The sequence below is a fragment of the Eleginops maclovinus genome, chromosome 11, assembly GCF_036324505.1.
Source record: "Eleginops maclovinus isolate JMC-PN-2008 ecotype Puerto Natales chromosome 11, JC_Emac_rtc_rv5, whole genome shotgun sequence".
NCBI classification, from domain to species: domain Eukaryota; kingdom Metazoa; phylum Chordata; class Actinopteri; order Perciformes; family Eleginopidae; genus Eleginops; species Eleginops maclovinus.
Genome location: NC_086359.1, coordinates 2,728,959 through 2,748,530, shown reverse-complemented (window position 1 = coordinate 2,748,530; position 19,572 = coordinate 2,728,959). Strand labels below are relative to the sequence as shown.

The following is a 19,572-nucleotide window of genomic DNA, read 5'->3' as shown; positions in this document are numbered from 1 at the left end:
ACTTTATAACAGCAGCTGTAGAGTTTCTCCCTCCTTGTAGCTGTGATAAACCGCTGGTTGAGTCTCGTCTGGCAGTGTTTTGACAGCTCTTCACTGGCGCTCCAGATTCACAGCTTTTAATGTGATCAGCTTAAAACCATGATACTATGTTGTGCCTAAAGAAGATTAACGGGGGACTCGGTCTGCCTGCTGCAAAACCCGTCTTTGTCCAAGTGTAAACAGTTCAGACATCGGCATGCGGAGAGCATAGTTACCGGTTGTTGTCCTGACAGAGTGAATTTTGATTAGCTACAGCTGAGTAAACACAGCCACAGTTTTCATTATGACATGAGCTGGACGATGCTGCAAAATATTCAAAGGATGTTTTCAGAGTTGAATTGAAAGCATGTTTTGAAATGTGGCTTAAGATTGTCTATATGTTTGTATATCATTTATTAAAGCAGATGAGGTCCTTATTTGGTAGACACTATTAATCCTGTAAATTCATGTATTGCATCCGGGTTCATAAAGGGCTTAATCGTCATATTGCACAGCTACAGGTAAAATACTGCTCTTTGTAATAATAGATAAGTGAGATGCAAACAGATTAATGGTATGACCTTAAAGTACAAAATTAAGATTCAAATAAGCTTTTTTTTTTGCCCTAATTGCTGCACCAATGCAATTCCTACTTGTTTAGAAAAGCACCTGCACAGTAGGGTTTTATTTAAGGTGAAGTAGATGGAAAATCCCACCCAGTCCTCCCATAATCAACAATAGCACATGGATGAAAGTGTGCAGGAACGTCCGCTTCCCAAATGGGAATAAAAGCTGCAAAGAATCCTTGAAAAAGACAGAATATAAAGCTGTTAGAATAGCTCTTCTCATGGTAGAAACACGAGTCCTGGCATCAGACAGCTGATTAAAGCCGGCATAATCCCATGAGCTGCACCAAAGATCATTAAGCCACTACAGAAGGAAAAGGATCTCATGGTGCCCATCGCTCCGTCTGACTGACAGGAAACACCACGCGGATGAGATGGTGTGTGGGGGGGAAAAAAACATATTGATATCTTGTGAAAGCAAACGTTGGGTCTCTCAGGGGGCGCCGTTTAGCTCACACTCATGAATGGACTGTGAAAAAAGTGACACTCAGTTCGTCTCCCACAAAGCTGTGAACCCGTTATCACACTTGTGTTGGGTGCAAGTCAAAGCCTCTCAGGTTGCTGTGATGCGCACACACACACACACACACACACACACACACACACACACACACACACACACACACACACACACACACACACACACACACACACACACACACACACACACACACACACACACACAGTGCTACAGGGTTTGTAATTCACTGCTGACTCGCCGGATACATCATGCCCTTGCAAGGCCCCATCTGTAATGCCATGACCTATTTGTGTATAATCAGCAGCCTGCCCGGCACATTGGAATGAATTTCTTCACTTGATTTCTCATAACTATTCAGTACAGTGGATAAATATACATTATTATCGACGACGGGATCTCCATGATTGTTTCCAGCTGACGCTCCATCAGTCAGTCGCACTGATCTATCTCAGCGCCTCTGACCGGAGACGATGTGAGCGGCAGGTCAGGCATGAAAAATGGAAATCTGTTGTGCTTAGAGGCAAGATTGGACACTGTAGGAAAAGTCACTGACATTTCTGGTCATTTGACATGCAGTAAATCGGCATACATTTTCACACACGCTTGCAGACGTCTCAGAAGTGCCTCCAGCTTCTCCTTCTCGTGATCTGATTGGCTCCCATTGAACCAAACAAGCTGCAGTAATGGATTAAGAAGACCCTCAACCAGTAGAGTTGTTTAAAAAAAGGCATCAAAAGATAATGAATGTGATTAAAGCCGGGATTGATCTGAATCAATGAGTGATTATTATACTCTGTGTTGTCTGCAGCTGATTTATGCTTTATGAAAAGCTTCCTCTTCACTTCATTCAAGCCCTGCAGGCATCTTCAGATCAGATGTGCTACGAAGTCTGCGACCTTTGGTTTTAGAAGTGAGGCGTCATAGTGTAGTGCCACACAGACACAGACACAGACACAGACACAGACACAGACACAGACACAGACACAGACACAGACACACACACACACACACACACACACTATGTTTACCTTCATTAAACTAAAAGCAAATGACACCTAGCTGCGACTTAGTGAGCACACACAATGCACTGGTGTCTTATGACTGTGTATCCTGCGTGCTTATGCGGAAGATGTATTGTATTAGCGGCGCTCATCAAACATCTGATGAACAGCTTAAAATGCATCACAGTGCTTATAACTGTATGAACAACATGACGTTTATTTATTTATGTATTAAAGTTTGAGATAACTGAGCTTGTTTACAGGATTAGGGACATGCACATAGACGACTAGACTTCACCAAAGCTTTGTATGTTTTAAAGATCGTTTGTATAAAACCTTTATTTTTTCATTCCAGCTCCAGCTTATGGTTCAGGTTATTGCTAAATGCAACCATTTACAAGCTGTGTTTGATTATGACTGGGACAGCATTGTTTGAACGCAGCCTCAGAAGAATAGATGAAATATTCCCTCGTCATTGCACTAATTAAGCCTCTGCCTCTGGCTGCAGTTTTGAGCTGCTCTGCACCGTCCAGACAACATGATTTCCTGGCGAAGCAGCTTTTTAAATTTGACAAGTGTTGTTGTCATGCCGAGCTACGAGACCAGTGATGTGAGCAGCATAGCGAGGAGTGCATTTAAAGGGGGGTTATTATGCTTTTAGGGGTTTTAGCTTCCCTGTGGTGTGTTGTATAGCTTTTGTGCATGTAAATATGCTGCAAACACATCACAGTAGAGGCCCAAAATACAAATATGGACCTGAAAATGAGCATTATATCACCACACCCTCCTTTCTAAATAATATTCCACTCCAGCCCTTTTACACATTGTGATGTAGCGCCAAATATCCGCACTTCACGCTTACAAAAAGAAGGGCCCTGTGTCTTTTCTATGCCTTTGTAGTTCAATGAAACGAATTGTACAAATGTGGATAACAGCAAACCTTTTCACAGTCTCTGCTCGGGGGCCTTCCTCCTGTTGTACACATGCAAAGAGACAGAAGTAGTTGTTTTAAAGAAGGAGCAGAAGAAAGGAAGTGCCTGCGTTCACACCTCTGTAGAACTCTCAGCATCTTTTCATGACGGCTCACCTTTAAATAGTATTTATTAGAAGAGGCATGATCACAGACACCTTTAAGACTTTTAGCAGAAGCGAGAGCCTCCTTTTCTCTCTCTGCAATCCGTGAATAATTCCTGTACTCCATCTCGCGTTTCACTATAGGCCTCGGCTAGCTTTATCGTAGCCGTTAACGCGTCGACATCAGCTATTTGCCCAGAGGTTTCTGCACAGCGACGATAGCTGTCACATCGTTTGGTGTCTGCAGTCGACACGATGTAGGGTAGCTTCTCTACAGAGCATTCTGATGAGCCGGGCTCCAGGGTTTCTGCTTCCTGGCAGATTATTTTGTTGTGGGAACGCGCTCTTCATTTATCTAATGACTCCCGACCTGTCACAGCTGGAAAACATGATGTATAAACATGTTTTGATTTGTGTGGTCCAGTCTGCAGAGGCTGTAATATGAGACCAGTGGATGATGTTTAACCAGGAATGAATCCAATTAACGCTGATATTTTTACATAGGAGGATCTATCTCTTCTCTCTTATGTAATATTGGAGATGCAACTAATTAACATTTATCATTATCCATTAATATGTCATTATGTTTTGTTTGAATGTGGAAAAATAACCATGGACGTACCTCAGATGAGGGCAATTATGAAGTTGTTTTAAGGACAAACATAGAAAATGTGTTTAGGATATGAATTAAGAAACAAGCTTTCATAATTACTGTGGAGACGGCTTTGATTATTTTACTTGATAAAACACCCTAGTAATAAATCTAGGGATGCAATCAGTGTTTACTTTCATTATCATTTCATCTGACTGTGTTTTTTAGATGAATTGATAAATGATTTACATTTAAAATGTCCGAAAACAAATGGAACGTTCCCACGGTCGCTTCAAATGTCTCGTTTCGTCCAACAGTCCAGTTTCCAGAAATATTCTTATACAATCACAGAAGATTATTATACCAATTCATGTAAAATATAGATGATTTAGATCAGGGGTGTCCAAATGCGGCCCATTGTCCATTTTGAATCGGCCCTCAGATAATTTAAAAAGCATTATGGAATATGGCCCACACATGAGACTTGTGCTTTCCATATATTGTTATATATATATATATTATTATAATCAGTCAATTAAATTTGATAAAAAAAGCCCAATAACTTATTTGTAAAACACATGTGAAATGTACCCTTCATATTTCCCCTTATTATCAAGCAATCTGAGGCTGGTGTTTTAAGGAATGAGCTGCCAACGCTTGTGACACAATAAATTAAACCCTATGTAAACCTTTGATTTCTGATACCTGCCTTTGATTGATTTTGATCAATTAACTTACGACTAATATACCTCACCTCTACTGAGGTGCCCAGCCCTTTGTATGTTTTTCTATATGGGGCCCTCGGTGGAAAAAGTGTGGACACCCCTGATTTAGATCCTAATTAATATCCTGCCAACACAATTACAATGTAAGCCTTTTCAAAATAAACCTCATTTTATCCTCCAAATTATACTTTTGGTGTTATCTCCCAGTGGATATAAATGGGATTTAATGTATCCAGAATATTTCCAATGCAAACTGTTGACAGGCGGAACATCTGGTCAAACAAGAACACAGTTATCCAGCTGGGTAGACGCGTCTTCAGGGGTTATAGTGGAGGAATATCTTGTCCTCCATAATTTGAACTCTGTGAAATGACCCTTTAACAGCAGGGCCAAAGGGAGGCAGTCCATCTGTCCGTCTGTCCATCACTCTGTTCAGCCGTCTGTTCGCTGGAAATCATTCAGGATAGATTTCTGTAGCTCCTCCATGAAGTCATACATTTCCCCCCCGATGACGAGCACTTCAGATGTCTTTTAAACCTCAGTGGAAATATGAGGTGATGTTTGTTCCATCCAAAGCGTTTATTTTGTAGTGACCCTAACCATTAAGGCTTCACGGGGCCAGAACACGAGCGTAACACTTTTATCTTTTGTTAAATGTTTAAAAAACTAACCGTTAATTTCTTTATAATTGATTTTATCTCTAATTTTGACTTCCGGAACACAGTGACGTCACCATGTAACGCTCTCGCTTCTATTGGATAGTGCTCCAACTCATTGTAATTGTTCGGTTAGGGGGCGGGACATCTGTAAGCGGCAGACCAATCACAACAGAGCCGGCCAGCTAACCAATCAGAGCAGACTGGGCTCTGGTTTCTGACAGAGGGTGAAAAGAGGAGCTGCAGCACAGGCAGTATGAGAAAAATAAAGAGACGCTACATACTGATATACACCTGAACATCAGCAGGAGAGGACTCTTTAAAGTAGAGACACTACATACTGATATACACCTGAACATCAGCAGGAGAGGACTCTTTAAAGTAGAGACTCTACATACTGATATACACCTGAACATCAGCAGGAGAGGACTCTTTAAAGCAGAGACACTGGGTTGGCATGAAATCCCGTCTCAACTTTAATCAAAAATACCCACTTTTATAATAATTAGGAGTTAAAACGGTGTTGTAATTGCCTCGCTGGCGTCTCTTTAGGAACATCAGGCTGACATCAGCGCCTGTATTTAATCAGCCTGTGCCCGGAAACACACACATGAACTTTGGATGAAGCCCATCGTCTCATGTCAGCAACCAGACAAAACGTGAAGGTCCATCACCAACACCACCATCCACCGCTCCCCCCCCCCAACCCCCCCGTCACTCTCCACCCCCTCAAATGTAGGTCACATACAGCTGCTGTAGGAGTGTGTGTTTGCCTGGCTGTCACCTCTCATTACACCCCCATCTCCCCCTACTCCCGCTGAGAGGTCATGAACGGGGCCAGTCCTTAATGCATGCCTGCTCTCTACGGCTCGGGTGTTCACACAATGATGGGCAGCACCATGAACCATATTGTGGATTATTAATGCTGTAGAAAGCAGGACATACTGTGAGGTTTGTTCAAGCAAATGTGTTTATTCTTTCTCAGAAATCATCTCGAGCTGTAAATACAATAACACACTTCATTGATATACAAAACAGCAGCATCCAAACATAAAAGTAGAGAGTAAATCAAACGTGAGGTTTGTCTATCCATCTCTGTCTTTTCATTCTGTTTGAACCTTGAGTTTCTGCAGCGTTGCAGATGGAGATCAGCCTCGACTATTATTAGTTTTATTATACTAGAATAAGATTCCAGTGGTCGCTGCGTAGTTTCCTATCAATGCGATCCAAACATTTCCAATATTATCCAAAGCATTGTGAAGTCCCAAAAGTCCACATTTATTGCAAAAAGATGGAAGTAATCATTCCCAAAATTCACATCACGTTCTTATCCAGCCATTTGTTCTGCTTCACTTGATTATTGTTGGTGTTGAGCTTTAAAAAAAGAACATTTTAGCTGCACACCAAAGGATGTTGGCACCATAAATGACATACAAGCAATATATCAGAAGATGTGTTTATCAGCACCTCAGGAGGGAACGTCTAAAGAGGAACCAGACGTACAGCGGCCTGCTCACACTGTTTATACCCTCTCTATCTGCAGAGATTTCCCTCAGAGGCTTAGCGTTATTAGAGTCATTTCTCTAACCTGTATTTGCTCCCCCCCCCGGGCATTCAGAGCTGTCACACAGTCTCCAGCAGCGACAACACACACTCTGCCGTCAGCTGGGTCAGGCCGGCTCATAATGAAGTCATACCACGACCCCCAGGAGGGAAACGCGCGCGCTGCAGCTCATTCATGCACCCGGCTGCAGCTCTTACTGCCTGCAACTGTTGCTTGTCACGTTGCATTAGTGCGGCTTCCTGTATGTCAACATTTGTGCATGTAAACAAAGGTAATTAAGTTTGTGTTTTGAGGAAATAAGCAAGCTGGTGACTGCTACATGAGCTCAGTGTGTTTAAGGATGAGATAAACCTGTGTTGATCCTCAGAGGGGACATAAGGTTGCAGCAGCACTACAACAAACATAAGTAGGGATAGATCTAACAAATAAACATTATTACTAAGAGGTCAGATTAAAGCAGAGAAAATATGCAACACAATTGAAGAAAATAGGCGATATTTGTTTGCAGGAATGCCGAAATGTCTATGATCTGTTCCTGTGTGCGTTTGACCCACGCATTTACACTGAAACACTTGAATACTGAAGAAAACTCAAACACTGGGGCTTCTTTTTTTGCATGTGAGCAGATTTATGGGTGTTTAAGCCTGATGGAAGACTAAGATATGGATGACTTTGCAAAATAAAAACCAAGCTGAATGAAAATCTGTTCATCCTGTTTGACAGATTTCTGCTTTTTCTACACCTTGGTAGTTTTGGGCACTTGTAAAACAAGAGAAACAAAGGTTAACAGTAAAAAGTGTACCTTTTTTAAAGGCTCCATAACTGGAGATATGTCGTCGGACAGTTTGCTGACCAAAAGCATCACACGCGTGCACACACACACACACACACACGCCTTTCTCTCTCATGTGATGCTGATTTTCATCGTGTTGGAGTCTCCCCTGGCAGATTAGGTTCGATTCGTATTTGAGAGCTGCTTGCCGCAATCTGTTTGTGAAAGCTGCTTGAATCTTTTATCATATTGACATGAAGATAAATAATTCAAACAAAGGATTTGTGTGTGTGAACATGAACACTGAGCTCTCGGGGATTCCTGTTGAGGTACGATGTCAAAGACAGCGTGGATAATTCATTCGAAGTCTTATAGATTAATAGGCTGAGGGAATCTGAGGAGGAAATCTCAGTCGAAGGCAAAAATGAGACTGTGGTCAAAAGAGCAATTTCCCAAAGTAGCTTAAAGTTTAATATTCTCAACCCCCTGTTTTCCCCCTTTTCTTCTGGCCAGCAACCGTTCGTCCAGTCACCGCCGTCTCCTCGTCAGCTCAAACCCTCAGGGCCCTTTTTGTGAATTGGAAAATCATTTTCTCTGCTGCGGTTTCCTGTTTACTGGATTTTCTCTTTCCAGTGCCTCATCTTCCTCTTCTTCTTCCTGTGTCTTTGCAGGAACCCGCGGGCAGAAGCACAGCCTGCAGTCAGCGCAGAACCTCCTGCAGGAAGAGGTGGCGCGAGCCGAGGAGCAGTCGGAGGTAAAACACACTATCAGAACACCCCTGTTGTTCTTTCTGAGAATCAAACGGTGTTTCATCACTCTGGCAGCCTGGAGTGAAGCTGTCAGCCCACCGGCGTCTGATCTTTAAAGACTGGAAGCGTATCACCCATACAGCGAGCAGCTCAACCCACTCCCACCACTGCAGAAATCCCCCCCACACACATAATGTACACGTGTTCTGACAATCCTGCATCTCACATTTTGTACCCAGCAATCATGTTCTGCTTCTGACTGCAACATGTAGTAGTGTCTCATAAACAATGTAAGAAGGGGCTTCATGTTTTTATTCTGGAGGGGGGGTTCTGACCTTTCTGAACAATGCATTACATTACATTTAGCCCATGTTTCTTAGAAACGCTTCAGTCTTTTACCCATTTCCTACCAGACCAGTTCCTGTTTAGGCTCTGTACTTGCAGCTTATCAATCAGGGCAGACTGGGCTCTGGTTTCAGACAGAGGGGGAAAAGAGGAGCTGCAGCACAGGCAGTATGAGAAACATAAAGAGCTTTTTCAACATTAAAGCATGGAGACATGTCCCAGGAGAGACACTACATACTGATATACACCTGAACATCAGCAGGAGAGGACTCTTTAAAGTAGAGACACTACATACTGATATACACCTGAACATCAGCAGGAGAGGACTCTTTAAAGTAGAGACGCTACATACTGATATACACCTGAACATCAGCAGGAGAGGACTCTTTAAAGCAGAGACACTACATACTGATATACACCTGAACATCAGCAGGAGAGGACTCTTTAAAGTAGAGACACTACATACTGATATACACCTGAACATCAGCAGGAGAGGACTCTTTAAAGTAGAGACACTACATGCTGATATACACCTGAACATCAGCAGGAGAGGACTCTTTAAAGTAGAGACACTACATACTGATATACACCTGAACATCAGCAGGAGAGGACTCTTTAAAGTAGAGACACTACATACTGATATACACCTGAACATCAGCAGGAGAGGACTCTTTAAAGCAGAGACACTACATACTGATATACACCTGAACATCAGCAGGAGAGGACTCTTTAAAGTAGAGACTCTACATACTGATATACACCTGAACATCAGCAGGAGAGGACTCTTTAAAGTAGAGACACTACATACTGATATACACCTGAACATCAGCAGGAGAGGACTCTTTAAAGTAGAGACACTACATACTGATATACACCTGAACATCAGCAGGAGAGGACTCTTTAAAGTAGAGACACTACATACTGTTATACACCTGAACATCAGCAGGAGAGGACTCTTTAAAGAAGAGACGCTACATACTGATATACACCTGAACATCAGCAGGAGAGGACTCTTTAAAGTAGAGACACTACATACTGATATACACCTGAACATCAGCAGGAGAGGACTCTTTAAAGTAGAGACACTACATACTGATGTACACCTGAACATCAGCAGGAGAGGACTCTTTAAAGAAGAGACGCTACATACTGATGTACACCTGAACATCAGCAGGAGAGGACTCTTTAAAGTAGAGACGCTACATACTGATATACACCTGAACATCAGCAGAGAGGACTCTTTAAAGTAGAGACGCTACATACTGATGTACACCTGAACATCAGCAGGAGAGGACTCTTTAAAGTAGAGACGCTACATACTGATATACACCTGAACATCAGCAGGAGAGGACTCTTTAAAGTATAGACGCTACATACTGATATACACCTGAACATCAGCAGGAGAGGACTCTTTAAAGTAGAGACGCTACATACTGATATACACCTGAAATGAGTATTAGAGAGTCCCTTATGATAAACATGCTTTAGTCAACATGCTGCATCAACACGCAGTCCTGTTTAAGTCCTCCGTTTTCTTTCAGCCTTTAATCTGGACAGCGAGGGAGTCTCTTTCTCAGATGAAACCCACACTGCTGCTCCAGGCTGGGATTTATCCTCTCAGCTGCTCACCTCCCCCGCCTCAAAAGCTCCGATCAATACCTCCATGACTCAGTCATTAAAGCAGCTGTCCCACTGATTGATTAAGCGACACCCAGCTCATACCAAACAGCCCGGCTCCGCCTCTGTACATTTGTTTATTAGTCTCACACATCAGTGCATGTTTGCCTCAGGTGTGCTATATCTTCATCTTCGATTTTCTGGATAAATACACAAAGATTTTAGAATATATGAACCCCTTACCAGAGCGCTATGTTTAATTTAGTAGAGCTGAATCAATACGAAGATATCTCCTCTTCTGATCTTGTTTGGGATTCGGCGCTCGGAGGGTCTTTGCTTCAGTGGACAAAAAACATCATGATTTTTGTAGATATTCCTCCCGACAGATTTCAAAAACATCTTTCAGGATTCAGATGTAATCGAAGAACTGCGACCGTGAAAATGTTGTAAAGCATGCTTGTCATCTGGCCTTGATGTCAGATAGGAACACCTCTGGGGCCTAAAGTCAGACGCGCTTCCTTATTAAGATTCCTCATCAGGTACCAACATGAAAACAGATGATGGAAACGTGTTGCTGTCCTCTTCAGAGTCTGCAGAGCTCCTCAAATGTCCCCCCAGCCTTTAAAGAAAGCCTGTTTTGACTCTTTCAGTACAGATGGAGCATCTGCTGAGCCGAGGGCAGACCGGTTTGGGTTTTAACTCGAGTCACAGATTTATTTTCCCTGCTGATTATGCATTTAAACCGTCGGACTGCAGCCAACAGGGAAATTATTTTGTCAGGCCTGCTCTTCTGCCAAAATGATGTTTTCCCCTGTCGTACTTTTTGTTATGTAGCATAAAAACCCTGTACTTACGGTTAAATGATGCAGGATTCTTGCTGTGTTCTCCAGATTTCTCCTTTTCTCTTCCATCTTATCAATGAAAACCGTGTCAAAGGTCAAGGTACTGTGAAATAAGAGCACACTGAGACACTAGGGAGTAAAATAAAGAGCGGTTTGGACATTAAAGCATGGAAACATGTCAAAGTAGAGGAACGACAGACAAACATGAACCTGTAAAAGAGCAGAATGACCCCTTTAAATAGGAAACATGTCGCTGACACTACCTACCCTGCAATAACTAAATAAAATGGTGCTTCTGTACGACACCATGACAAGATGAAGCATCATTTTAATTTATGTTTAAAAATATTGGAAACAATTTGGACAATTTTTGGGGCATAAATGTAATTACTTTGCAAATTCAGTCATAAAATAATACCACATGTGTCTGTAGATATCAGAAACAGGACTTTTTTAAAGCAGGAATCAGAACATTATTCAATCAATTATCCAAATGGTTGGCATTTAATAAATCATTTCCCCTCGAGCTACATCTGCCAGTTTACTCCCCTTCATAAAAACCTCATTAAAACAGGTGAGAATTGGCCGAAAAATCAGCGGTGACGACTTCATTTTGGTCTGAATTAAATATTAATGTGAATCAAATATTCAGCTGTGTCTCGCCACACACACACACACACACACACACACACACACACACACACACACACACACACACACACACACACACACACACACACACACACACACTGTACATTAAAGTTAAATGAGCTTTTCCTGTAACAGCAGCTGTTGTGTGTTGGCAGTAAAACAAATAACCCGTCCTGTGACCTGAGGTTCTTTACGGGGTCCTCCACACCAGATGGAGAACCTCTCAAGACCCAGTGGGGGGGTGGGGGGGGGGGGAAGAGATGTAAAACACCAACTAAACCACAGGGTCGACCGGTGGCCAGCGTCTGTTCATGAATGAACAAACATTTGGTCTCTGATTTTACCTCAAACGGACAAATTTGGGGATTTTCATTATTTTTTCTCAGTCTTCTGTTTCGGGAAGGTGGGAATAAGGACCATTTATTCTCAGATTTTTACTTTAAAACGGACAAATCTGGTGATATTTGTCTCATTGTCAACAAATCTCTTTATTGATAATAATTTTCTGTGTATATGTTATGCCAAAGAGCTTCATTAGAGTCCAAAAACTATAAAAAATGCACATTTATTGCCTTGTGGATATGTTCCTTTCATTACCTGTAGGTTAGTTAAAGTAAATCCAACATTTATCGTGCTGCAACCGTAAGTGTATCAATCCGCAGCTGAAAATAGTCCCGAAAGGCACCATTTAATACTGTTTGATTTGGTCAGCTGTTTTATCCTTTAAATACAGGTCACAAATATACAGTTTTTAATTGTTTCTATGAGTTAAAGTTGTGTAATTCTGCAGAATGAAGGTAGGGATGTCAGTAACTATCACGCACAAGTTATAGATCAAAAGTGTAGAGAATACAACGTTTCACTCAAGAAAATGTAACTAATACAAGTTATTGATAAGAGAAACAATGAAAAGGATAAAAACCAAGACCTGTGATTTCAATCTTGATGCAGTTTCCTTGTTTCAGGACTTTTCTAGATATCAGTATCTTTAAACAACACTGGAGCTTCCACTGGTCAGGGAAAGATCATATCTGAGTCCTCTTTAATGGACAGCAGGTCAATGAGTGCAAACTGTCCGTCAGTGAAGAGGAACCAGGTCAGTGGGGGCATCGTAAACACATTTAGATCAGAGTCGATCGAACAAAACAAGTGTAAACAATTTAACAAATCCAATATGCAGCTCAGAAAGCAAATAGGCCAAACATTTGGTTGACTCCAGCTTCTTAAATGGGAGGGTATTCCTGCTTTGTTGTCTAAGAAATAAACATTTGTTTGAGTTTGAGATTTTTAATTGCAGTGAAATTACCTTTTCAATTTTTCTGTCGACCAAATAATCTATAATTTGAGAAAATATTCAACCATTTAGCCTTAAATTGCATCCCTAGATCTTACTTTATCAGGTAAATACACTTTTCAATAGGCATTGTAATGATTGAAGATCTACCTGGATGTGAAAAGATTATCCAATTATAGAAAATGAGGAAATCTGCAACCTTTTAGGCCGTAATGCGATAAAAAAAGCTTGTTTTTTATATCAGAATAAAGACATTTGGGTGGAAATTCTACTCTAGATTCTTCATTTAATAGACCATAGAAAGCATACAGTGTTTCCTCAGTATACATTATTCCTGTTGACCTGAAAAGCAGCAGATTCCTAGAGCTTTATGTGAGTCGAAGTTTTAGTTTTTTACTGCAAAGAAATGCAATTATGCTCACAGGTTTTCCCCTCTTATCCTGCCACACTGTTCTCTCTCTCTTCACCTGAACAAAGTCTGTCCCGTTTGTTCTGTAAAGCCGCGTTACAGCGAGCTGTTGGTGTGAATATGCATGACCGTCAGGATCCAGCAGCTGAAATGTGTTTCTCTAATCCCTCTCACCGATAATGGAAACCTATTTAACATGAATCAGGTTCCTGCAGGAAGACGAGCGTGTCTTTACTGCTTATGTACACACACACACACACACACACACACACACACACACACACACACACACACACACACACACACACACACACACACACACACACACACACACACCATTAAGCCACAATGTAAATAAATACACATGTTTTATATTCCAATGTTTTTAGTGGGTTTGCAAACATTTATAAACACATCTTATATCAACCGCACTTTCCTGGGAGACTGGCCAACGCATAAATAAAAACATAGATATTAATAATAATAATAATAACAATAATAATAATATTAATAATAATAATAATAATAATAATAATAATAATAATAATAAAAATAACAATAATAATAATAATAATAATGCAAGAAACAAATCAACAAAGTTTATAGATACACAGAAAATGGAATACAAACTCAATATATTCCATAGCTATTTTACAGTTAGGTTATTAAACAAAGGCATTAAGTCATATTTCTTGTAGTTCAGACATTATTAAAGAAGTCCAGGAGAGTTTGTTCCGACTTACCGAGCCTAAATCCTAATAAACCCTTACATTTTATTCCCAATCCTGTGAAACCTAACCCCCCGTGATCACCTCTCAGATATGACGTCTGTCCTGGCGGTTCAGCCGGACTGATGATCCGTCCTGGGAACTCAAACAGACGCGGATCCCTCGGCTTTCAAGCTCTGCCAAAAGTAACAGTTGCTGCAACACGGGTCTTTTGTCCTCGTTGTTAGACGAACTAACCGTGGAATATTATAGAGGACAAACTGTGCCAGAGTTCATGGGTAAACATCCCGACCTAATTAAATCCTCCTTTATTCTTAGAGGAGTTTGTTTGAACGCTCCCCCGCGGCCGGCCCTCCCTTTGTGTGTTGCCTTTTCTGTCTTTTAAAAATGTACTTGGACATTTGAAGACATTGATGATGGACCTTATTATTTTGTAGACTAAATAATGTACTATTTAAGAATATTTCACCAGATTAGTCTTTAGTTTCCTCCCTGGATCGAACTTTATCCGGTGTTAAATCATTTGTTCTGCGCAGTATAAGTATTGCAGGTTCACCTGGAGGTGGATTTATATAGTGCAGATAAAGTAAAGCGTATGCGTACATATTTATAACACAATAAGCAAATAGCAGAAACTGTAAGTACACCATGGTAAGCAATGTATAATTTAAATAAAGTGTGAATTGCACGAGGATATATTGCACATGCATGTACTGTATATTGCACAACGTTTTATATTTACAGGAAGTTTTATTGCACATCAGGGGATTACAACAAAACATGTCCACTTATTCTCTGCTAATTGTTCCTTCTCTCACGTCTGATTGACAGAAACTCGATCTTTGACACTTTAAAGAAAACCCTGTTTTTTTTATCTCAGAATAAAGACATTTAGTAGAATTTCTGCAGGATATTCTTCATTTATTAGACCATAAATACAGTTTTTTATCAATTGTTTCCATAATTAGCACTGGCAGCAAAGTCAGGAAAGCATGCAGTGTTTTCTCACTGCTGAACGTGTTGTCTTGAAACAAAATAAATTAGACTTCTAGATCTTTATGCGAGTCGAGGTCCCCGCGGGTCGGACCTCCCTCTGTCGTGTTACTCCGTCCCGCTGATGTGTGTTTATGGTCTGCTTCACAGGAGCTGCTGGAGAAGTTCATGGAGGGAAACGTGGGCCTGGACGAGTTCCTGGACTCCTTCCAAAGCTCCAGGAAGACGTATCACATCCGCCGGGCTCAGGCGGAGAAGATGCAGGAGGTGGGGAGAAAGAGCAGCAAAAGCAAGAAAGGATCTGGGGAGGATAAGAGCAAGGAGGTGAGGAAGGACTCAGAGCAGCTTCAGGAGCCGCAGAGGCCCAACGGCTTCGTAGCGCAGGGACCGCTCAGGGTTTTCCAGGTCCGCTACGGCCTCACGCCTGCCATCCTCCTCCCACATTACCCCGTTTCTCCCCCCGCCTCGGCACCATGTTTTCCAAGTAGTAACCCTCCACCTGAGCCCCAGCTGGGACAGATCCTCAGCCCCAGCGGCGGCCTTCCCGGACACCACGGACAGCCGGTGGGGTTGAGGGTCATCGGACAGTTACCGGGAGGCTGGCCGGCGAACGGGCGGCCAGTGAGACTGCAGCAGCTTTACAGGCCCAACCACCACCAGCCGGAGCCGCCGTACCGATAAGATAAGGGAGGAAATGGGAAGGGGAGGAGGAGGGAGAGGAAAAGCCGGTTTGGAGGTCGTCCAAAAAGCAAACAGTGGCTGTCACTATCATGTAAGACTGATCAAGAGACAGAAAGCACTGCAGTGTCTCTGTTCTCCATCCATGACTCATGAAACCAGAGCAGAGGCGGGGGGGAGGTCAGGTCAGGTCAGGTCAGGTGAGGGTTAGGGATGGGCTTCGATAGCTGGATTTGTAAAGCTGCTACAATGCTAACGAGTCTCTCATCACCAGCTTAAGTCCCTCCTTTTGCCTTTTCATATTTAAATGGAAAACTTATAGAGAAATCCTGCAGCTGATTTCTGTTTCTGGTCTTTCGAAAGCCATTACTGCCATTTACTGAGGTCTGTCGAGTCCTTAAGTCCAACCTGTTGAGTTTTTTAGGCCTCAAAGCCACAGTCTGAAATGAATAAAGACACAAATTTAGAGAGAAAATTACATTTCCGTCTCACCTCCGCAGTCTGGGTGGGGCAATGAACTCATCAAACTTGAATTCTGGCATTGAAATAAATAAATGCATCATTTCATCTGTGAACGTGTTGAAATGTATGCAAGTAAACAAAGCACCGAGCTAGTTTTGGATGCAGGGTAGCTAGCTGCGAACCGTTAGCCACATGTAGGCTCGTTTTCATTGCGGTTCGTGGTCAATACCTGGTCAGCATGCCGCTCAAAACACAGTTGATCTGGGTTAATAATAACGGAGGTTCAGGAAGGAGATGTAGCTTTGATTAAACAATTCTAACTTGAATGACCTACTTTAAGATGAACCTGTTAATCAGGGATTCAGATTTGATGAAGAGCTATCGAACCCCACCCCCAGAGGGAAGGAATTGATGTTGTTTTTTAATTTTATTATATTTTTATACTTTTCGAGAAGGGAAGAGAAGCACAGGGTTGAGAAGCACATCTTTTAAAAGAGGAGAAAGAGAAATAAGTCGCCGTCCATTCATGAGGTTTCCAAAACAGAGACGTGAGCGACGGCGTCAATCAAAAGGTGTTTTAATGTCATTGTTCTTCATCTCATCCAATAATAACGTTCATATACTTGGAATAAACTCCCAGGTTTAGTGAATGGCTGAAGAGTTTAAACTGGGAACAAAGGGAGAGGTGGTATTTATTAATAATTCCCTGTCAGAATGATGTGTGTCTGGCTTCCTGTGTGATTTTATGAGCTCCCACCGTCTATTTATTCATGTAAATCCTATTTTAAATGGCTGACTTCAAAGCTTCTTGTTTACTGTGCTAAATGAGGAGCCGCTTCTCTTTTTCAGTGTGTTTTTATTTTCATTTCTGCCCCCCCCCCCCCACCGCCCCTCTCCGAAGTGAGAGATGCAGAGTGAGGGGAATTTAATCTCTGTGAGAATAACGGCGCTCTGCAAAGCCACAGAATATAATATAAGGAGGTTTTCCTTCTGAAGTCGACCTCCTTTATCCTCATTACTCATCTTTCAGCATTTAAAACGGGAAAAAGCTCGGGATTGTAGATTTTGCTCATTAAAGGGATGGTTCGGATTTATTTGATGTGGGGTTAAAGGAGGCCGGTGTCAATTAGGGTGGAATGGAGAGTATGACATATCATCAATTACCAATTTGAATAACTTCAATCAATCATTTTAAATTGAATTTTACTATAACATAAGCCATTATCATAAATTAAACATGGGTTTTTGGGGGTGTTCAGCATACGAGACACTCTGTGCTTGCAGCGTACAAGAAAGAAACCCAGAAGATGTAACAAACGTCGAGGAGAGCCACAGAGCAAAGATCCCCCTCTTAGGAGCTATGCATTAGATGCCATGAGTATAGATAAAAAGAAATACAGGAAATAACAATCTAAATATCAAAAATGATCCTTTGAATGGATACAACAAAAAAGATGGAGGCAGGACGATGTCAACAATCGTCCATGTGTCGCCAAAAATACAAATTTGGGTCGAAATGACACGCATTGAAAAACTTACATCACACATCTTTTAGAACAAGGAAAGAGATGTCAGGATATCCAAAATCAGTGACCAGTGATTTTTAGCTTGGAAAACACAGGTCATTACTGCCTCCATGCAGTAGAGTGTGTGTGGTATTGTGGTGGATTGATTTACAAACACTGGAATCACACAATAACACAAACTAACTGAAAGATGTTTGCAGCAGCAGACCCTCCTGGGTTTTGCATGCTTCAATTACAGTTTTTCTCAGTGGCTTTTAAAGAGGTGTTTTACAGCAAGGTGAAATATGTGAAATATAAACAGATTTTCATTTCGCTGCTCTCTTCCTCCACATCAGACCCCACTTAAAAACATCTGAACTATCCCTTTAATAACTCATTTAAGTGCATGCTTAGTACAGCTTGGCAACGTACATGAAAATGCCTTTTGCAGGCCGGTGCCCAGTGACATACAGAGGTAAAGAAAGGAGTTGTTCTATTAACGGGAATATTCCTAATCAAGTAAGAGTTGTAAATGCATTTCGAGCCTGTGAGGATTATTTTATGTTGGGTTTTTTTGCCATCATTCTTCCACAAACTGCTGGGATCTGTGAATGAAGCTGCGTCGATTTAAAAGAAGTGCAGAGAGATGCAAAGTGTCCGGGTAAACAAAATAACACAGCCCTTATCAGATGATCTTTGTTTTAGCTCCAACGTCTGTGGGCTCTTTCCCGATGATCTGAATTTAGTTAAAGTTGCTTATCCTTTCATCTCTACGAGCATATTATTGAGTTAGCTGAAGCACAAACTGGAAAAGCTGACGCCTCACACATTGCCCGACATTGTTATTAATACTAAAAGGATGATAGATGATTACGTTATAAACATGTGATGCATTTTAATTCTATAATTCCTAGATTTTTGTTGCTTTTCTTGTTTATTTATTGTATATTTGTGGAAGAAAATGGACCAAAAAATCCTCCTTTTACTGTCATTTACAACCCGTCTGTTGAACTTCTTTTTATTCCTGTTGCTGCATTCACAGAAATTACCTTTAAAATGTTATTATAGTAAGGAAGATGATGGCTCAATATGTTCTGGTACATAAAAGTGGTTAAATTATTAACAATAAAATGTGCCGAGGATGTTTGTTTTCTCCAGATTTGGTGATATTTTATGCAGTTTTTTCTCCACTCTGAGTTTTATTCATTATTTAGTTTGTCTGTTTCTTTTTATTTAATGTCATGCCTTCAACAACATGCTTTTGCTTGCCATCTCTTACTGAATAAAACAAGAACACATTGCCTTCAATCATCAAGTCATTCAATATTTTCATTTTTTAAATCTGTTTTTCTTGCATCTCAAAGTAAATAAGCACAAGAGGAAAAGGATCACCGTTAGGAGTGAACTCTTGATGAAACTGGGCACTGGTTCTTCCAAACGTGCAGATCTGAGTCTCAGGATGTAAACGCTGCTTCTCCAGATCTCATGTTGCTCCTCTGACCACAGCGACTACATTTACATGCATAAATACCCCTTTTATTGCCCTTACTTAGAAAGAGACAATATTCCTGGCTACCAAGCTGTTTTCATGGCTAATCAAAATGAATATTAATATGTTTTGGTGGAAAAAAAGTCAGAAAGATTACAAAGCTAGCATCACCTTCTTGAAATGACCTTAAAGAGACTCCTAACAAACGCGTTTAGTCAATCAAAAACCTAAAGATATTCACTTTAATGTAAAACATCTTCTACATTTGAGACGCTGAAATCTGCATTTAGTGCCATTTCTG

General features: G+C 41.3%; 1 protein-coding gene across 1 annotated transcript in view; it reads left to right on the top strand.

Moving 5' to 3' along the window:
- vps37d (VPS37D subunit of ESCRT-I) overlaps positions 1-19,090 on the top strand; it is a 33,769-nt gene extending 14,679 nt beyond the window's left edge. Inside the window, exons 3-4 of the mRNA XM_063895503.1 lie at positions 8,181-8,263; positions 15,288-19,090. Of these exons, the coding sequence (XP_063751573.1) occupies positions 8,181-8,263; positions 15,288-15,818 (614 nt within the window). The 3' untranslated portion in view covers positions 15,819-19,090. The remainder of the gene's footprint in view (positions 1-8,180; positions 8,264-15,287) is intronic.
- Positions 19,091-19,572: the final 482 nt, after the last annotated feature.